The 19,691-nt window shown below is 35.9% G+C and overlaps 1 protein-coding gene across 2 annotated transcripts in view; it reads left to right on the forward strand.

Annotated features, from left to right (window-relative positions):
* stox2a (storkhead box 2a) overlaps window positions 1–19,691 on the forward strand; it is a 66,369-nt gene that overhangs the window by 36,126 nt on the left and 10,552 nt on the right. For both annotated transcript variants that reach the window (XM_073842256.1, XM_073842257.1), the window contains exon 2: window positions 16,602–16,754. In XM_073842256.1, the coding sequence (XP_073698357.1) occupies window positions 16,602–16,754 (153 nt within the window). The remainder of the gene's footprint in view (window positions 1–16,601; window positions 16,755–19,691) is intronic.

Here is a 19,691-nt window from a genome sequence, read left to right on the forward strand (position 1 = left end):
AGGGGTAGCTCTGAGGAGCTCTTTTGTTGGAAACAATGCTACTAACAACCTTACAATCTACTAATAGTGAATGCTCCGCATTTTTTAAAAGCTGAGAAGGAATTTTATTAACGTTGATTAGTTGTATGTTAAAAATTCTATGTAAATTAGCATAGTTGTCATTCTTCCACTACAAAAACATACTTTACACACATGCTTACATACTGAAGTTCTTAAAAATATATCCCCTTATGAAAATAGTTTAACCATGGTATTTGTAGTAAAATTGTGGTTGTACAAATGGCAATCAATATGCCAAAAAACTATGGTTATTACACTTTTACTATAATAAGACCATGGCTATTTTGAATGAGTCTGATATTCTACACTGTAAAAATGTCATTTTTACAGAAAATTAAAACTGTAAAACACTGTTAATATGTGTTTTGCTAGTAAAAACTGTATAAATTTACAATTAAAAACTGTAAAAGGACATTTTACAAAGTTCCTGCATGACACATGATTATATTTTATAAAACAATTTAGTTTTTTATCATTTTGTTGCTAATAATGTACATTAGAGACATTTTGTGTTATTTGGTTAATGTTTATTGCATTATTTTAGTGTCTTGTGTTACTGTGAAGTAGGGCTGCACGATATTGGGAAAACATGCGATATTGTTGTTGAATATTGCGATAACGATATTTCTTGCGATATAACATTTCCCTAGAGAAATGCCTTTTTTAAATTATTATTATTATTAATCTATGTTTTAAAATCATTTATATATGTAATGATCATACTAAAATAAACAGGTAATAGATATTTGTCATGTCAAGTAAGTTGCAAACACTTTAAAACACTATGAATGACTTAAAACCTCAGCAGATATTCTGATTTCTGGTTTGCTGTTACCATAGACCTGCAAACACAAAATGAATTGTTTTCAAACATTACTTTTTATTTACAAGTAACATACACTCAAGAGCATCTTTTAAACAAAATATTTCCTTGCCTTGCCTGTTTTTTGTTTTTTTTTTTAAATAAAAATAAATATTAATAAACAAATTAAATAATAAAAAAATACCATTAAACAAAAAGTTTACTGTTAAACTTCTAAATGTTAGGAGCATAAAAAAAACAACAACAAAAAAACATGAAGAGCACCCAATTTCTTTTTAGTAGGCTAATGCACCAATCTTGATTCTTCATGGCCGATTCTGATTGACGATGTTTTACAAGAAAATGGGCTGATTCTGAAAGCCTTTTTAAAATATATTTATTTTACTGCCTAAGCAAGGGAAAAGAATGAATGAAAATATGAGTACATAAACAAGAAGTTTATTTTCTCTATTATAGGTAGCCATTTAAATTAGAGACAACCTCTGCATTTTTAAATAATCTACAGTATAAATAACAAAAAATAAAGGACACAGTTCTTTCTTAGTCGTGCAGACAATAAATGCAGCCATGATCAAAGTAGACTACTCTATCAATAATCAAAGTGTAGTTTAGACAACTACAAATCTTAATATAGCCCACATATTAATAACAACCTAGATATTTTATGTAGCCTAATTTGCGCGCATTGTGGAGTCGCTCTCTAAACGCGGGGTATTAAAATTGTATTTGAATGCACGTGCGTGTTTTACTTTTGGTTTCGTTTTAAGGACCGCGCGAAACTCTCAGCAGTGCTGAGCGTCCATTCTACAATACAAGAGATTACTTTAACAAAACCATTTGAAAGTGGGAGGACACAAACGGGATTTTGAAAAGCGTGTCCCCAGTGGAAATTACACCTCTGCGTGAGTGGAACTCTGCCGCTGAGTTATCATTTGATGTGAATGTATGCAGCATTGTACAGTAGCCTATATTGAGACTGAAGCCCCAGAATAAACAGAATGTGCGCGCTGTAAGACGAAATATAGTATTTCTTTAAAAGCCGATTGTGGAGACCTTAAAACTGTCCACAATAAAAAATCGTCATATCACACACCCCTAATTGCAATGCAGTTTGTGCAGATCCAGAACAGAGATTAGTTGTGAAGAAAAAAAGAAAAAAAAACGTCCGGTTTCCAGTTGAGCGGAGCGCAGTGTCCGTGACAGGGAGTGATTGACGGCTAATATCTCACATCTTCATTAAAGGTAATATTATAAATATTAAGTTTAAATGGTTGTAATGTTGGAGAGAACAGCGAACCTGTCACTGCATCAGCTCACAGCAGTCTGTGAAAAGTTTTGTAAAGAAATGAAACCAATTAGGCTAAATGTCATTTATCGCAACTCTCTGCAATACCAATATCGTGTATACTGTTATTGCGATAACGATAACTATTCGATATATCATGCAGCCCTACTGTGAAGGCAGTTTGTCTTTGTGTATGATTGTGTATTTTGTCTGCATGTGAGTATTCACTGGCCAGGTTCGTCAAGTAGATATTAACGTTATTTCACTTGATGAAATATACAGCTGTAAGCTATTAAACATACAGGCATCATTATGCTATCCTGTAACAACTGAAACACTGTCAGCAATTTTTTATGGTGAATTTCTGGCAGCCGTGACTGCCTATTTTAACATTTTTTTTTATACACTACCAATCAAAAGTTTTTGAAATCTGTAATGTTTTTTAAAGAAGTCTCTTCTCACCAAGCCTGCATTTATTTGATCTAAAGTATAAGCAAAAACAGTACAATTCTGAAATATGTTTACTATTTAAAATGACCGTTTTCTATTTAAATATATTTTAAAATGTAATTTATTCCTGTGATTTGATAGCTAATTTTTTTAGCAGCATTACTCCAGTCACATAGCCTAGAATCTAGACGCGCCCCTAGCGGCAGCAAATTACATTTGCTTCTAAGGGCAGTCTAGTAACTCTCCGTTCACTTGAAATTTCCAAAAATCCAAAATCGACCGGGCCAATCACGAGTCGGTGGGCGGGCTTAACATGATGACGACTGACCTGTGACCATAAGTTCCGTCAGACGTTCTCTGGTTCCGTGAATTACGCGTGAGAGAGAGAGCGATGGCTGCTGTTAGCGAACAACTTTCTTTCGAATCGGCTTTGGCCGCCACTCTTAAAGACTTTAAGTTAAGCTTTTCTCTGAGAAAAGAACAAGAAACTGCACTGAGGTCGTTCTTACAAAAGAAGGATGTATTTGGATTTGGAGTTGACTACGTCACCTTCTTCGTTGCTCTGATTGGTTGTAGCGCTATCCTATTGCGTGGAGAGGGAGTTTGAAAGACAACCATTTATCCCGCCCCTCCGGTTGAGCGCTGTCTATGGAGAGTGCCCAGACCCTACATTTATGTGGGTCTGGCTTGTCAGGCTACCAGTCACACACAATCCTTCAGAAATCATTCTAATATTCTGATTCGCTGCTCAAAAAACATTTATTATTGTTATTGTTGAATACAGCTGAGTAGAATTTTTTCAGGTTTCTTTGATGAATAGAAAGTTCGGGAGAACAGCATTTGTCTGAAATAGACTTACTGTTCAAAAACTTTTGACTGGTACTTTCGCAAAAATGATTCAATTACTAATTGAGACCTCAATATTCCCTTCGATTTGTAATTTAACTTGGCCTAGGACCCTAAAAAAGTCCAGTCTAAATTGAAAGAAAAAGGCTAATTTAAATTATTTAAAAATTAGATCGAGAAAATGATTGGTGGAATATACTGCTTTTTCACTCACTTAAATGACATTGGTTTAGCAACCTCTTAACAAGTTTCCTACTTTGCTTTTGACTGCCAGCTTAAAGTATGTATATCACATGGACCAATCCACTCACATGTCCTGAATATGAATTGAAAGTGATAGGTTATATAGCTATTTAGGACGATTATGACCAACGTGTGCTTGAGTAAAATCTAAACACACTCGCTAAACACACAATACACTTTCTGGCTGTTCCTCCCCACCCAGAGAGGCGTGTGTAGGATGAGTACTTTTAAAGCAGTTATCGTCACCCACCATTTTCAGACAAGCTGTGAATATACTACTGATGTAACCAAGATGTTTTCATCCTCACTGAAGCCTGCTTTTTACAGGCATTTGTGGTGCACTCTGATGTGGCTACACGTAAACAAGGCTTAAGTCTGTCCAACAACCTGTTTTAGTCAGTCTGGTGACCTTAATCCATTACCTACCCATCAAAAAGAGAGAGAGAGAGTGTGGATGTGTGTCTTATGGGTGGAGTTGAACTAGTTTGAAGCTGCTCGGCTGCCATATGGGACGTGATGTAATTCGTGGGCGCGTTGAATGTGTGGGAGAGGGTGACTGAGATACTATATTGATTGATGTATAGAGATGTCATATATGTGACCCTGGACCACAAAACCAGTCTTAAGTAGCACGGGTATATTTGTAGCAATAGCCAAAAATACATTGCATGGGTCAAACTGGTAGATTTTTCCTTTATGCCAAAAATCATTAGGATATTTATTAAAAATCATGTTCCATGAAGATATTTTGTAAATTTTGTACCGTAAATATATAAAAACTTATTTTTTGAATGATAATATGCATTGCTAAGAACTTCATTAAACAACTTTAAAGGCGATTTTCTCAATATTCAGAATTTTTTGCACCCTCAGATTCCAGATTTTTAAATAGTTGTGTCTCGGCCAAATATTGTCCTATCCTAACAAATACATCAATGGAAAGCTTATTTATTCAGATTTCACATGATGTATGAATCTCAATTTCAAAAAATTGACCCAGATGACTGGTTTTGTGGACCAGGGTCACATATAGTCAGTGGATTTTTGTAAGATGTTTATCCCAATATGAAAATTCTGTCATTAAAAGGTTAGTTCACCCAAAAATGAAAATTAGCCCATTATTTACTCACCCTCAAGCCATCCTAGATGTATAGGACTTCTTTCTTTCAGACAAATCCAATCAGAGTTATATTAAAAACTGTCCAGGCTCTTTCAAGCTTTATCATGGCAATAAGTGGGTGATTCTCTTCAACAGGTCAAAACAAGTCCAATAAAGTGCATCCACCCATAATAAAAAGTGCCTCACACGACTCGAGGGGGTGAATAAAGGCCTCCTGTAGTGAACCAATGCGTTTTTGTAAGAAAAATATGTATATTTAAAACTTAATAATTACTTTAGTCTAACTAGTGCTCACTGTTGTACACGGAAGCAGTTCTGGGCAGATGACCTAAGACGTATGCGTTGTGCATGCACCACTCAGAGGTGACAAACGTGGATGCACAAGTGGAGAGATCAAAACAAAACAACAATCATGAATCAGAAATACAAAATGAGGATTTGTAAAGAAGAATGTCAGAGGATGTCGATATAATGCAAGAGGCAACTGGTTTTCCTATGCTAAAGTAAAGAATTTTGCTACTCCTGTGTACAACAGTAAGCACAAGCTAGATTAAAGTGATTATTAAGTTTTGAATATGGATATTTTTCTCACAAAAACACATCGATACTCTACAGGAGGCCTTTATTCACCTCCCGAAGCCGTGTGAGGCACTTTTTATTATGGGTGGATGCACTTTATTGGACTTGTTCTGACCTGTTGAAGAGAAACACCCGCCTATTCCTATGATACAGCTTGAAAGAGCCAGGACATTTTTAAATATATCTCTGATTGGATTAGTCTGAAAGAAGGAAGTCATATACGCCTTGATGGCTTGAGGGTGAGTAAATAATCAGCTAATTTTCATTTTTGGCTGAACTAACCCTTTAATTACCCTCATGTCATTCCAAACTTTGCTAGACCTTTGTTAATCTTAAGAACACAAATTAAGATATTTTTGTCAGAGCTTTCTGACTAGGGCTGTGCAATAAATCGAATGCGATTGTCATGCGTATCTCATCAGTAAAGCCGGTTCTATGATTAGTAGTAAATCTCCATCACCTGCATTCAGATGGCGCAGTATTTAAAACACTAAGCCGTAGATCACTGAAAAGCTAAGCAATATCGCGTTCAAAATCGAATGCGATTCATCCGCGAATTTGAACGCGATATTGCGTAGCTTTTCAGTGATCGACGGCTCAGTGTTTTAATTACCGCGCCATCTGAACGCAGGTGATGGAGATTTACTACTAATCACAGAACCGGCTTTACTGATGAGATACGCATGACACTCGCATGCAATTTATTGCACAGCCCTATTTCTGACCCTAAATAGACAGCAACAGTACTACTATGTTCAAGCGTGCGTGGTACTATCGTGAATGCGCGTCAAAGACTAACAGGGAAAAGAAGAAATTCTTGTATGAATTTGTTATTTTTGTTTTCTTTGCGCATAAAAGGTATTCTCGTAGCTTCATAAAATTAAGGTTGAACCACTGATGTCACATGGACTATTTTATATGTCCTTACTACCTTTCTGGGCCTTGAACATGTCAGTTGCGTTGTTGTCTATGCAGGGTCAGAAAGCTCTCGGATTTCATCAAAAATATCTTAATTTGTGTTCTGAAGATGAACGAAGGTCTTATGGTGCGTTCACACCGGACGCGACTTGCGCGGAAAAAATTGCGCTATTCGCGCGTAGTTGAGCGCTTGAACATTTGAGTTTACTCGCGCTATTCACGCGTGACATTTTCTTCGCAACAGACGCGAATTTGCGTCATGGGAGGGGCTTCTGCCACTCGTCAGCGGGAAAGTAGTTGTAAAATAGGTGAATGAGCTCAATTTGCCAGCTTTAGCTTGCTTGTAGTCTCAATATGTAGGCCAAATTGAGTAAAGAGCGTTTTTTAAAACTAACCAGATTGTCCGACCTCTTCACTCACTTTCTTCCTAGTAAGATCCTTTTTATTCCTGTTTCTACAAAAGTCCAAAGATGTATTGTACAGCTCCGAGTAACCACAGACAGCAACGGTGATTTTGTCCTCCATTGTTGTTTCGGATTTTTTGCCTCCGTCACTACTAGAGCAAGCTCCTGATTGGTTAACGCGGCGCGGATTTTCGCCAAAGTTCAGATTTTTGAACTCGCGCGTTTCGCGCGAATGGCGCGGCAATCGCTTGAAACGCTCAATGCGCGCCGCTTCATTCGCGCTATTCACGCGTTTCGCGCCGCCTCATTCGCGCGTTTCGCGCCGCAGGATGGCTATTCGCGTCTTTGCATTGACTTAACATGTAAATCACTCGCGCTTGCCGCTTCATTCGCGTCCGGTGTGAACGCACCATTAGTGGTTTGGAACAACATGAGGGTGAGCAATTAATGAAAGAATTTTCATTTTTGGGTGAACTATTCCTTTAATGGAAAGTTTTGCCTTTTATCATATGTGATTTGCAGTTTCAGCCATTTGGCTGAGAGATTTTGTTTTGCACTTGGCTCTTGATCTGAGCCTCAACTGTTACAGCCCTTCTCAGAGTGAACAGCACCACAGCACAAGTGGAAAACATGGCCTATACAATAGGGCTCCAAGGGTAGTGCTGGCCACATTTGGTGTGTACAAGCAAACACTTTTTTTCTGGTTTGTTGTCATGGAGACAGATCTTTTGTGTCCTCTCTGACAAAAAATGAGGTCACCTCTCGTTCAGTGGGCAGCTGTGAGGATTTAGGTAAAGGCTCTCTCTCTCTTTCTTTCTTTGTTTCTTTGTACTTTTTTTAGAGGTAGAGCTAACAAAGTACAAGAGGTACCTGAGGCGAGCAACAATCTGATAATCATGGAACTGTGAGGAATTATTGCATTGTTTAGGTGAACAGAATTCATTATATTTTCATTTTGTAGTCATTGTCAGTCACTGGAAGTTTTATCACATTTGTAGACTCGCTTATCCACTTCATATGGATACGTCTTGTTTTGTCTAGGGAAGCTTGTTTCCTAACAAGTTCCATGAATTCCATGTTTATTCTCATAAAAGAATCAAGTCTTAAAATACACAAGGCCACAAGCATGTGTTTTACATATCAAATAGTTAACAAATCTGTGCCCCACTGAACCTTATTCTCTCACTCCCACTCATTGTTTACATCATAGATCACCAAGGAGATTAGTCAGGTGACCAAGCCTCCATCTTCTCTCAATGTTGGTGTAGCACCCCTGAATTGATTGAGCATGTTCAGGTGCCAATTAGGCTAGAAAATTAGCCTTAATTTCCCACACTGGATCAAATAATACAGTAATTCAGGAAGATCAGGCTCCAGATGGAAAACTGGTATTTGGATAAGCATTTGATAAATATTTAAAACGTGTTGAATATTCGAGACAGCCTTAGATGAATGAAAGTTAGGAGATTTAGCTGAGGAAAAAACATTTCACTCCTGTTCTTTTCCGTCTGTTTGGTTTTGGACATTTTGGATTCCTGCCTCCATCTAGTGTTGCCTCAGTCAAACTTCTACCTGAGTTTCATAAGGTTTTGATGGTGAAACTGAGGTTAAGCTTGCATCTGCTTCCTATTTTTTCCTCGTTGTAAAGCACACTGGCCTGCATAGTTAATCATAAATAATATCACAGTTTATATTGGTAAAATCACATTTTAACTTGAATATTTAAATATTTTGAATGTGAATATTTTATTTTTATTTTTAACGTGAGGAACAGGTTAACTGAAAATATTAATATTGTTTATTCTGTAAGAGTATTCCGGGCTTATAGATCCATATGGGTACCAATCGCCCAAAAGTGCCCTAAAAAGTGGACTTCACAGGATATTCAGACATTTCAAGTGAGGTCCAAGTCCAAGAAAAGTCGTAAGGACATTGTTAAAATAGTCCATGTGACATCAGTGGTTAAACCGTAATTTTATAAAGCTATGAGAATACTTTTTGTCTGTGTCAGTCACCTGTTCACAAAATGTACCATTAGGCTGAGTAATTAATGAATTTTGTGTGAACTATCCCTTTAAGAGTGGTTGCACAACAGTTACTTATCACTGAATTTAGAGCTTTATGTATAAGAACTGGAATGCAGCATGTGAAGGGCTTGTGACATATCCTTAAAACACTGAATGACAAAGCATTAATACAAATCTATTTTTAATGTAAAATAATATACTTGATACTGGTCTTTTTGCCAGTCATATCAGTTCACATTACTCTAACTATCATAAATAGTTTTGCTTATACCATCTGGTGAGTTATTAAAGACCCACAACACATTTCAGACTCAGCACTGTTTTCTATTTTCCCTGCTAATATTAGCAGCAAGTAGGCTTGTATTACATTGCTAAACAATTTTAGAATGTGATACATTGATTGTAAGTTATAACATGGTAAATGATCTCTCATCTCTTGATCTCATCTTTACTCTCCCTCTCTTGGTCTCTTTCTTCCCTCCTTCCTGTCAAGTGCTTATGCCCAGTGGGATGACGTCACCTCAGATGTGCTTGCAGCAATACAAGCCAGCTTGCATAAAGAGTAGAGTGCGTAATGTGACACCATTTAAGCCCCCCTGCTAATTTTTTGGACAGAGAGAGAATATCAAACCTCAAGTACTTTGAAGGTTAACTTTGTTTTAATTGTTTACAGTCCCAGAGACCCCACTGCTGTAGATTTACACATGTGTACATATGTCAATAATACTAATGCTTTAATGAATAATGATGCTTTTATTTGGGTTCTCTTTTTGTCTGATTGAATCAAGTTTAAAATGTTTAGAATCAGTTTTCATAAGATTAGTCATAAAGTATCATTCTGATACTATAAGTATGTTTTTTTGAGCTGTTTAAACAGCCTTGGAGTCACTTAGACCCTAAACAAAACTGAAGGATTTTTTTTAAGCGTACAGTTCTTTGCAGGGCGAGCTGTTTGTTTGTGCTATTCATAGTACTGTTTGTGATCATAGATGTCATAGCTGTCTGTTTCCCATGAGTATTGATGATGACCAGGCACAGATGGAATCAGATAACTTCTGCATTTTCTGCTCTGAAATTTAAACTTGGTAAATGTTTTAGTAGGCTACTACACTCTTATTCATAGGTGGAATGATAATAACCAGTCAAACCAAAATTTATTCAGACACCTTCAGCATTTCTCACATTATCAAAATTTATTCACTACAGTTTAGAAAATGGTAATAAAATATGACAAGAACTCAGAGTTGAACTGTGTCAAAACAAATTCATCTTGATAAAGTCAGATAACTTTGGTACAATGGTATGTAATAGATTACAATCAACCAAAAATTCAAACAACTGTTAGTATGACAATATTTACACAACTATCAATACTTTGTTGACCAATTACCAAGTAATGCTTAATGCTTAAAAACATTAGCAATTGAAGAAAAACACATAAGCATAACGTAGTCAGGTCAAAGTGTCTGAATTATTTTTGGTCCCAATTTTTTTTAATCAATTTTACTAGTAGTCCACTGTATGAAGAATTTTTGGGTATAATATGTCACAGTTTACTTTATTTAGCTAACTATAGTGTCCTGCACCCACTAGTAAAAAAATATCAAAAGTTATATCTGGTGTCTAAATAATTTTTGGTTTGACAACATATATTTATGGTATCTGTGAGATAAACATTGTAAAACACTTTAAAAACGATTATTACAGATCAAGTAAACCGATAACCGATATTTTAAACCGATATATATATGCCTGGTGTTAAAATTAAAAGTAATGTCAACATTAAGAATAACAAGGGCTCTGACAAGAACTTTCTTTAAAAATTTTATCAGCAAATCGGTTTTGAAAATGGCCGATACTAATAACCACAAAAATGCTTAATATTGGCACCGATAATTGGTCGACCCCTATTTTTATGAAATATTATTACAATTTAAAATAGCTGTTTTCTATATGAATATATTTTAAAATGTAATGTATTCTTGTGATGGCTAAGCTGAATTTCTTCAGTCTCCAGGGTCAGAAGAATTGCAAACTAAAGAAAAAAAAAATTGGGAACAAAAATCATTCAGACACTTTGACCTGACCATGTTTTGCTTAAGTGTTTTGTCTTAAATTGCTAATGCAACCTTTTAACACCACAGACTGAACAAAATTAAGCATTGCTTGGTAATTGCCCAAAAAAGTGTTGATACTCCATTACATGTAATCTATTACATACCTTTCTATAAAAGTTATCTGACATTATCAAGATGAATTTGTTCTGACACAGTTTAACTCTGAGTTCTTATCATATTTTAATACCATTTTCTAAACTATACTGAATAAACTGTGATAATGTGAGAAATGTTGAACGTGTCTGAATACATTTTGGTTTGACTGTATATAAAATCAACATAATCTATACATATTTATACACTACTCCATAGAATAAGGGATGACGTGTGTATTAAATAAGGTGTTATTTACCTAAAGGAAATTGTGTTTGAGCAGGTTTTGCTTAGTCTTGCAGCCAACGTGCTCTCCTCAATTTTTCATTAACAAGATTGAGTGTGAAGCACAAGAGCAGGAATGGAGACAGGAAGAACAGAAAAGTGGGTGCTGGAAGAGAGAGAGAGAGAGAGAGAGAGAGAGAGAGAGAGAGAGAGAGAGAGAGAGAGAGAGAGAGAGAGAGAGAGAGAGAGAGAGAGAGAGAGAGAGAGAGAGAGAGAGAGAGAGAGAGAGAGAGAGAGAGAGAGAGAGAGAGAGAGAGAGAGAGAGAGAGAGAGAGAGAGAAATCCTGGCGTAGCACACATCTGAGGAACAAGAGAGAGCAACTGGGATGCGTTGCCATAACAACGAATTCAGCAGGCCACCTACTAGCTTGTGTGTGTGTGAGACGGAGGAGAGGGTAGAGCAAGCAGATATGTGTGTGTGTGTGTGTGTGTGTGTGCCACTGAGCAGTGCTGGAGGAGAGTAAAAAAAAAAAAAAAGGTGTGCATGAAGCTTGCTTGTGATTGGTCACACCTCTCCAGTCTTTGTGTGGAGTGGAGCATGTTGGGTAAGTGTCCATCGCCAGAGCCGCCTTTTCTGATGGCTGCAGCACAGGAGCAGAGGGAGGGGTCTCTCTGCGCCTCCCTCCATCCTGCTCTCTCTTTCTTTCTCTCTCTCTCTTTCTCTCTCTCTCTCTCTCTCTCTCTCTCACATCCTCACACACGCTATCCTCCCCCTACTAAAGTAAAAACAATAAAATTCATAATGGAGAGCAACTGAATTTAGCTCTAGCATGCTGATACCTCACAAAAACAACGCTGGGCTAGCAGCCTCCCCAGCAGCCACTAATGCTCCGTAAGTCATTTAGAGGGTTACGAGCAGCACGTTGCTGTCTGTACCGACTCGGCTTGAACAGTGAGACGCACAGGCTGGGATTTGAGTGATGGTCCTTTGGCTGCCGTATATACGCACTCACACACACACACACACACACACACACACACACACACACACACACACACACACACACACACACACACACACACACACACACACACACACACACACACACACACCAGGAGAGCAGCAGCTCCGTGTGGATGATGTCATCCTATCTGCATCCTGCAGTGTTAGCAGCGCAGCTTCAGACCCTTTGTTGCCCTTTACGCTATACTCGGACCAGTTTTATGGCTTCTATTAGCATGGTGAGCTAAAAAGTGAAGCGTAGCATAATCTTTAAAGGTTAAAGAAGTCGTTCAGGCTTATAATGTAATCTGGGTGTAAAACATATGATTTTTCTGGAGATATTTTGTGGGGATACACATGAACGCACACTGGTTTTAAAGCTTTTTTGTTCAAGATTAGTGTTTCTAGTAGTTTAGACTTCATGTCATATCATTTATGATTGTTTCATGAGCAATGGTAGAGAATTATGCAGTGTATTTCTCATTTCATCCTTAAATTGAACTTCATTTCAGTATGTATAACTGTATAAATGATCCTTAATATTTAGCCATGGTTTGGATAGTGCTGACTCAGTTTTCACTATTAAACCTCATAGTGTTTGTAACTTTTACACAGGGAATTCATTGAGTTCATAAGGTGTGTCAGACAGTTCATTTGCAAATAATGTAGTGGATTTTTTTTAACAATGAGAAGAACAACAGTACTTCAACAGCAAATCTCTCAGATGTGTTATGTGATATAACATATTTGATTTGCTCTGAGTTGTGCTTCTATGCATGGGTGTTTTTTTGGGATCAATATTGACGCATGGCCTGGGGTCTTTCTGCCTACGCAGGCAGAGGGGGCTTATTGCTGAGTCGTCAGTATAAGGTCACATTTGGCAGCACGCGATCACACACCCTGGATAACCTTCATGCTACTGTTTTGACCGTATAGCATCTTGAAAACTCCTTCACACCCTTCCTTGGCCTCAAACTCCTCCTTTCTCTGTTTTTACTGGTGCCACATTAAAGGGCTAGTTCACTTCCAGAATATAAATTTCCTGATAATTTACTTAACCCCATGTCACCCAAGGGGTTTATGTCTTTCTTTCTTTCTTCAGGATTTTTCTCTATATACAGTAGTGGACTTCACTGGGGATCAGCAGGTTGAAGGTCCAAATTGCAGTTTCAATGCAGCTTCAAAGGGCTCTAAATGATCCCAGTCAAGGAATAAGGGTCTTGTCTAGTGAAACTATCAGCCATTTTCTAAAAAAAAAAAGTTTATATACTTTTTAACCACAAATGCTTGTCTTACACTAGCTCACGTTGGAAAGGTCACGCATGGTTAGTTCTTTGTCTGTGTACTCCGGTTCGAAAAGGTAGGGTAGAGCGAAAAACTCCAACTCATTTATTCCTTCAACTTCAAAATAGTCCAACTTTGTTGTTTTACTTTTATGTGTAAAGGGTGTTTGACCTTTTTTGCACAATTACTTTGTAAATACAAATTTTCGTCCGAAATTTTTTCATGTTAAAAAATAAATACAATCTCCTCACCTTAAAAAAGTGCCCTGAAGTGCCTTGAAACACACAGCGTTATTCTATGTGCACTCAAAAAAATAAATTGTTCAATGAACATGATTTAATCGTAGCACCCATTATGCATCTAAACCAATCTAATAAACTTGAAAAGGTTTGAATATGTTATATGAATGTGATTTAAACTTGTAGATTTAACATTGTTTTAACATGTCAGTGTAGCTTCTTTCCAACTAATTGAATCAAAATGTTTGAATCGTGTTAGTCGTTAGTTAACAAAATTCTACCTTGTTACATCTACTAGTTAATGTCTTGTTCATGTATAGTTTTGGTACTTTAATTAATACCCATCTTGTTGTTTCAGTTAGATTTGTTTTAGGTGAAAGAACTAAGAACCAAAACATTACATCTACAGAAAAAACACATAAAACGTGCAAACAATTAAACTTTTTTATTTTTTCATTCAGTTTTAACATACACATACAAAAAAGTTTAAACTGCTTTCTTCACTTTAAGTCTCCAATCCATTTGAGTGTTTGTAAAACAGGATTCAAACAGCATTTCAGTCCACATAACAGCACAAGCCTGACTTCCACACCTTCAGTTAGGACACCAATGTCCTGTGGGTCATTGTTAGGAAGCGTTCCCTCCTTCAGTATGACATACACTCCCACCACAGTTTGCTCCATGGTACATTTTGACTCGATGTCTGAATCCTGTGGGGCGAAACACATAAAAGATCACAAACAAAAATAATTATTACAAGAATTGCTTATACACTTACTGGCCACTTTATTATGTACACCTGTAAAGTTAACATAAATCCAATACAGGAGTTCTGATGTGAATCAGAGGTTATAATTTCACAGTTTTTAAGTTGAAACTGTCAGAAAAGTGATAATTCTTCTGTTTATTATTGAGGTCACAGTCGGTGCTGGTGTGTTATTGCAGTGCATTATATATATAAAAAGTTATAATTTATCTGGCAACCATATTTAAAATTAATGAGGCTGCTAAAACATTATAACCACCATAGAATATAAAGCACTCCAATATAAAAAAGCATGCAAGTATAGTTTTCTGATGCTGTTTAATTTATTTCTTATTATTATTTCAGATCAATTCAAATCTTTAGTAGGGCTTTACACAAAATTTTGTAAATTAGGCCCCAAGAGAGTTTAGTTTAGTACATCAACCAATTCACATAAGAACTTTGTCTAAGTGTACCAGTAGTTTCCTATTAATGAACAATTTGTCCAGGTCAATTATTTGACAAAGTTAAGTGTTCTCTCATGTCACATTTTTGGGGATAAACATGACCCAAGTACAGAATGGCTTTTGAAATTTTCTCATCAACTCACCAAATACGCCTTGACTAGTTTTTCAGGGTCTTCATTCAAGTAGATAGATGCACAGAGACTTGATGACACAGGCTTCTCTGCTACGGTATGTACAGTGTCATCCTGTAGGGTGGAGACAAGATCACATCAACTTCAGCGGCGGCACAGCTTAAGAGTACTGAACGTGTGACTGTCTGTGTAGAATGTAACAGGTGAACTCTATACACATGGGTTTTAAGTCCTCCCCATGTCTTCAATGTGCATGCATAATTTAAATATATAGTAGTCAACAAAAAAGTTAATCAAAGTTGTCCTTAGGTCAAAAACCCACCCTTAACACCAAACCTGTCCCTTACCTTACCCATATCCCACCTTAATACAAGCAAGTGTTTTGCAATACAATATGACCACAACAAGTACATTGTACTTATTCTATGCTGCAAGTACATAGTAGTTAAGGCCACCTAATATAAAGTGTGACCCAAATTTTATTAAAGGTTTTAATCCACTTGTTGACTACTGTACACAAACATAATGACTGCCGCTTCCAAAGCAATGTTTAGTTTATAATGCTTAAGTCATTTGTACCTAAAAACTCTCCTTTGCAACACTTCCTGCACTGCCACATACATGTCACTGAAAGAGAAAGAAAAGTTCAGTATTCAAGGATAGTTAGTTATACATTAGTGTATGTGAGTGTTAAAAAAAAAACTACTTACCATGTAAAGGTGAGGTTCACACCAGAAGAGCATGGGGACAGCTATATATTGTGATGTATTTTTTTTTCTGCTGTGAAAAACAAAACAAACAAAAGTGTATAAAAGTTAATAAGGAACATATCGCGCAGCCCTGCCCACTTCTTTTAAATAGCCAATAGCGTTCAATTTTTATCTGCTCGATTTTAATTTGCTCTTTGAAGCACATTAGCTTATAGATAACCTTAAGGTTAACATATTCATAGTAAAAGCCAAAAAGCTTTAATTTTGATTTCATGGGGACTTTAAGTCTGTACTTCCGGCTACATCACGAGTGACCTTTAGAACGTAACTACGTAATGTGTGAATTCGAGCTAGTGCAAGACAAGCATTTGTGGTTAAAAAGTATATAAATGTAATTTTTTTGTAGAAAACAATCAATTGTTTCATTAGACAAGACCCTTATTCCTTGGCTGGGATTATGTAGAGTCATTTGAAGCTGCATTGAAACTACAATTTGGACCTTCAACCCGCTGAAGTCCACCATATGGAGAAAAATTCTGGAATGTTTTCCTCAAAAACCTCAAAATAAATTCTTTTAGATTGAAGAAAGAAAGACTTGAACATCTTGGATGACATTGGAGTAAGTAAATGATCTGGAATTTTTTATTCTGGACGTAAGCTTATCCTTTAATACTGTAGGAGATATAACTTTATCAATATAACTTGTAAAATGTTTTGTTATTTGTTTGTGTTGCATTAAAAAAGCTGACATTTAAGGGCCGATCAGTTGCCAAACAAGCATGTTCTTGTATAGTAGGACTTAACATTGTTTTGTGTGTGTGTTTCTCTCTAGGCGATGTATCTCCGATCAGTATGTCACCCATCAGTCAGTCTCAGTTCATCCCACTGGGAGAGATTCTGTGTCTGGCCATCTCAGCCATGAACTCTGCCCGCAAGCCTGTCACACAAGATGCGCTGATGGAGCACCTTGCCACCTGCTTCCCAGGTAGCCCTCCAGACACACTTATGAACACACACACACACACACACACACACACACACACACACACACTTGAGTGCTGTAAACACACTAACAGTATTTTATAACAGACATAACCACATTAAAGGATTAGTTCAAAATAAAATTTCCTGATAATTTACCCACGCCCATGTCATTTGTTTATGTCTTTCTTTCTTCAGTTGAAAAGAAATTAAGGTGTTTAAAGGAAAACATTCTTGGACTTTCTTTGCACATATGCTTTGTAAACACTGTGTCGGTACTTCTGCCTACGTTTTCAACATGACTATGTAATGCATGAAGTCCAGCTAGTGCAAGACAAGATTTTGTGGTTAAAATATATATTCAATATTTATTATTTTTTTTAGAAAAGCTAGATAAGACCCTTATTCCTCAGCTGGGATCGAGTAGAGCCCTTTAAAACTACATTAAAACTGCAATTTGGACCTTCAACCCGTTGGCTCCCATTGAGGGACACTAAACCGGGAATGATTTCGTCAAAAAACTTAATTTCTTTTCGACTGAAGAAAGAAAGACACAGACATATTGGATGACATGGGGGTGAGTAAATTATCAGAACATGTTTATTCTGGAAGTGGACTAATCTTTTAAGTATTACATATGCAAGTGTAATTATCAGTGTTGGGGATAACGCATTACAAGTAATGCAAGTTACGTAATCAGATGACTTTTTTCAAGTAATAAAGTAACGCATTACTTTTTCATTAACAAGAAAATACCTGAGTTACTCTTTGTTTCCTTTATGTATTTAATTCCATTTTATTAACCAATGTCTTTGCTGCTGACCTTTGTTGATCCAATTAAACCACACTAATAAGGAAAACTTACTTTATATTAACATTAGTGCTTCATTTTTGTCATTGCTGAAGAGTGTTGAACTTCCTTTTCCTACAGTTCTACTGTACAGATGTGAATTTACTTTTCCTTCAGCCTTAGGCTTATTCATTTCACTTTTTGCTGTGAAAGGGCTTTTACGTTTATACAAATCTAACTTTTTAAAGATATATTAAAAACAAACAAGCAAGCCCTGCCCAGATTGAAAAAGTAACACAAAGGTAATACAAAAGTAATGTTACACATTACTCGCCATTAAAAGTAGCTAAGTAACGTAATTAGTAATAACTTTGTTAGGGAGTAACGCAATATTGTAATGCATTACTTTTAGGGATGTGACGAGATCCGATGGGCCTTTAAAAAAAAAAAAGTTTAAAAATCTTGTCTCCGCCTCGTTCTTGTGAACCCAGTCTCGTCTCGTCTTGTGGGATAAGTGCCTCGTCACACCCCTAATTACTTTAAAAAAAAACTTTCCCCAACACTAGTTATAACATTATAAAAAAACTTTCAGTTTTATTGGGATAATCATTATCGTAAAAAAATGTGCCTGATAAATCGCCATTTTGCACAAGCCACAATTATTTGGCTTCTTTATATTTGCTGAGATTATAGCACTAGGTCAAGTCCATAATCAGTAAAGAAAAACTATCATTTTGATTTATAGATGAACAGGGAAATATTCATACCTTATCATTATCAAAACTGCCTTTTAAAATAATGTTTTTCTGTACCCTTACGAAAAAGAAGTTTATTCAAATGCGCTATTAGTATACTTATTTTAAACTAAAAAATGAAGCACGCATGAAGCTAGAATAAAATGTTTTTGTTTGCAAGCAGATACCCTGTTATTTCTTTTGATGTTTTGTATGTTTAGATATTCATATACAAAATATTCATATACAAATTAATACCTAAATAGGAATATAGTAGTATACTTAAAGAAAACTTACTTTTAGTACAGTACTTACAGTATAAAACTACTAAATTTGTAGTTTACTGAGACTATACAGCAAAGTGTACTAAAAATTCATTTTTAATTTAATTTTAATTAGTAAACTATCAGCATACCTATAAGTTCACTTTTTAGGTTGCAGTACAAACTAAAAACATAAAGGTAAACTAGTTGTTTACTCTAAGTTTACTACTGTTATACTCAAACTATACTTTTATATACTAGAAAGTGGGCCAATTTAGTCCCAAGGAGTTTTGAAATAGTACACTTACAAGTATACCAGTAGTACACTGATATTTGTATACTTACTACATGCAGTATACTTAAAAATATACTTGAACTTCACTTAAGTATACTTAATAAAATAAACTTAGTATAAGTATACTTATTTTCGGTAAGGGTAGTATTGTAATTGTTGGTTGTGATTATTATGATGCCACTATAAACAGTATACAGTTTTAACAACAATTTAATGTCATTATTAAATACATTCTCTGTAGAATGACCCTATGGACTCTTGTCATACGCAGAAGTTGACATAGTTGGTTAAACTTGTATGATGGTGAATAGTACAACATTAGTATAAACTACATTTTTTCCATTCTCATTTGCCCCAGTAGCAAAACAACAGCAGCAACAACAACAAATCCACTATAGCATTTCTATGATTTTCCCAAAAGAAAAAAAAAAAAATAAATAGAGAGATTGGCAACACTCACTCAACAGCATTAACTAGTTTTCTGTAATTTAATGCCAATATAAGAAAAAAAACTGAAAAAAAAAAAAAAAATATATATATATATATAAACTAATATTTACTGTTAATATTTTATGATATTAAACTAATTTTAAACATTGTAAATCAGATTTACAATGTTTATAATTGTGGAAACACGTCATCACAGTCTGTGAAAAAAGGTCCGTTGTACACCTTGCGTCGTTGCTCAGCTCTGTTCAGAGAAATCAGTCAATCAAAGTGCAAAGTGTGCAAACTTCACCTGAATAGAGTCTGTCTGCATTCCCTTAAAGAAGGAGTGATAAAAAAAAAGAAAGAAAAAAGGAACAGAGCCTCTGGGTTGCGTCATGTTGGTATGGCAACTACCACTGTATGATGTAAT

Source organism: Garra rufa, chromosome 6, assembly GCF_049309525.1.
Source record: "Garra rufa chromosome 6, GarRuf1.0, whole genome shotgun sequence".
Lineage (NCBI taxonomy): Eukaryota > Metazoa > Chordata > Actinopteri > Cypriniformes > Cyprinidae > Garra > Garra rufa.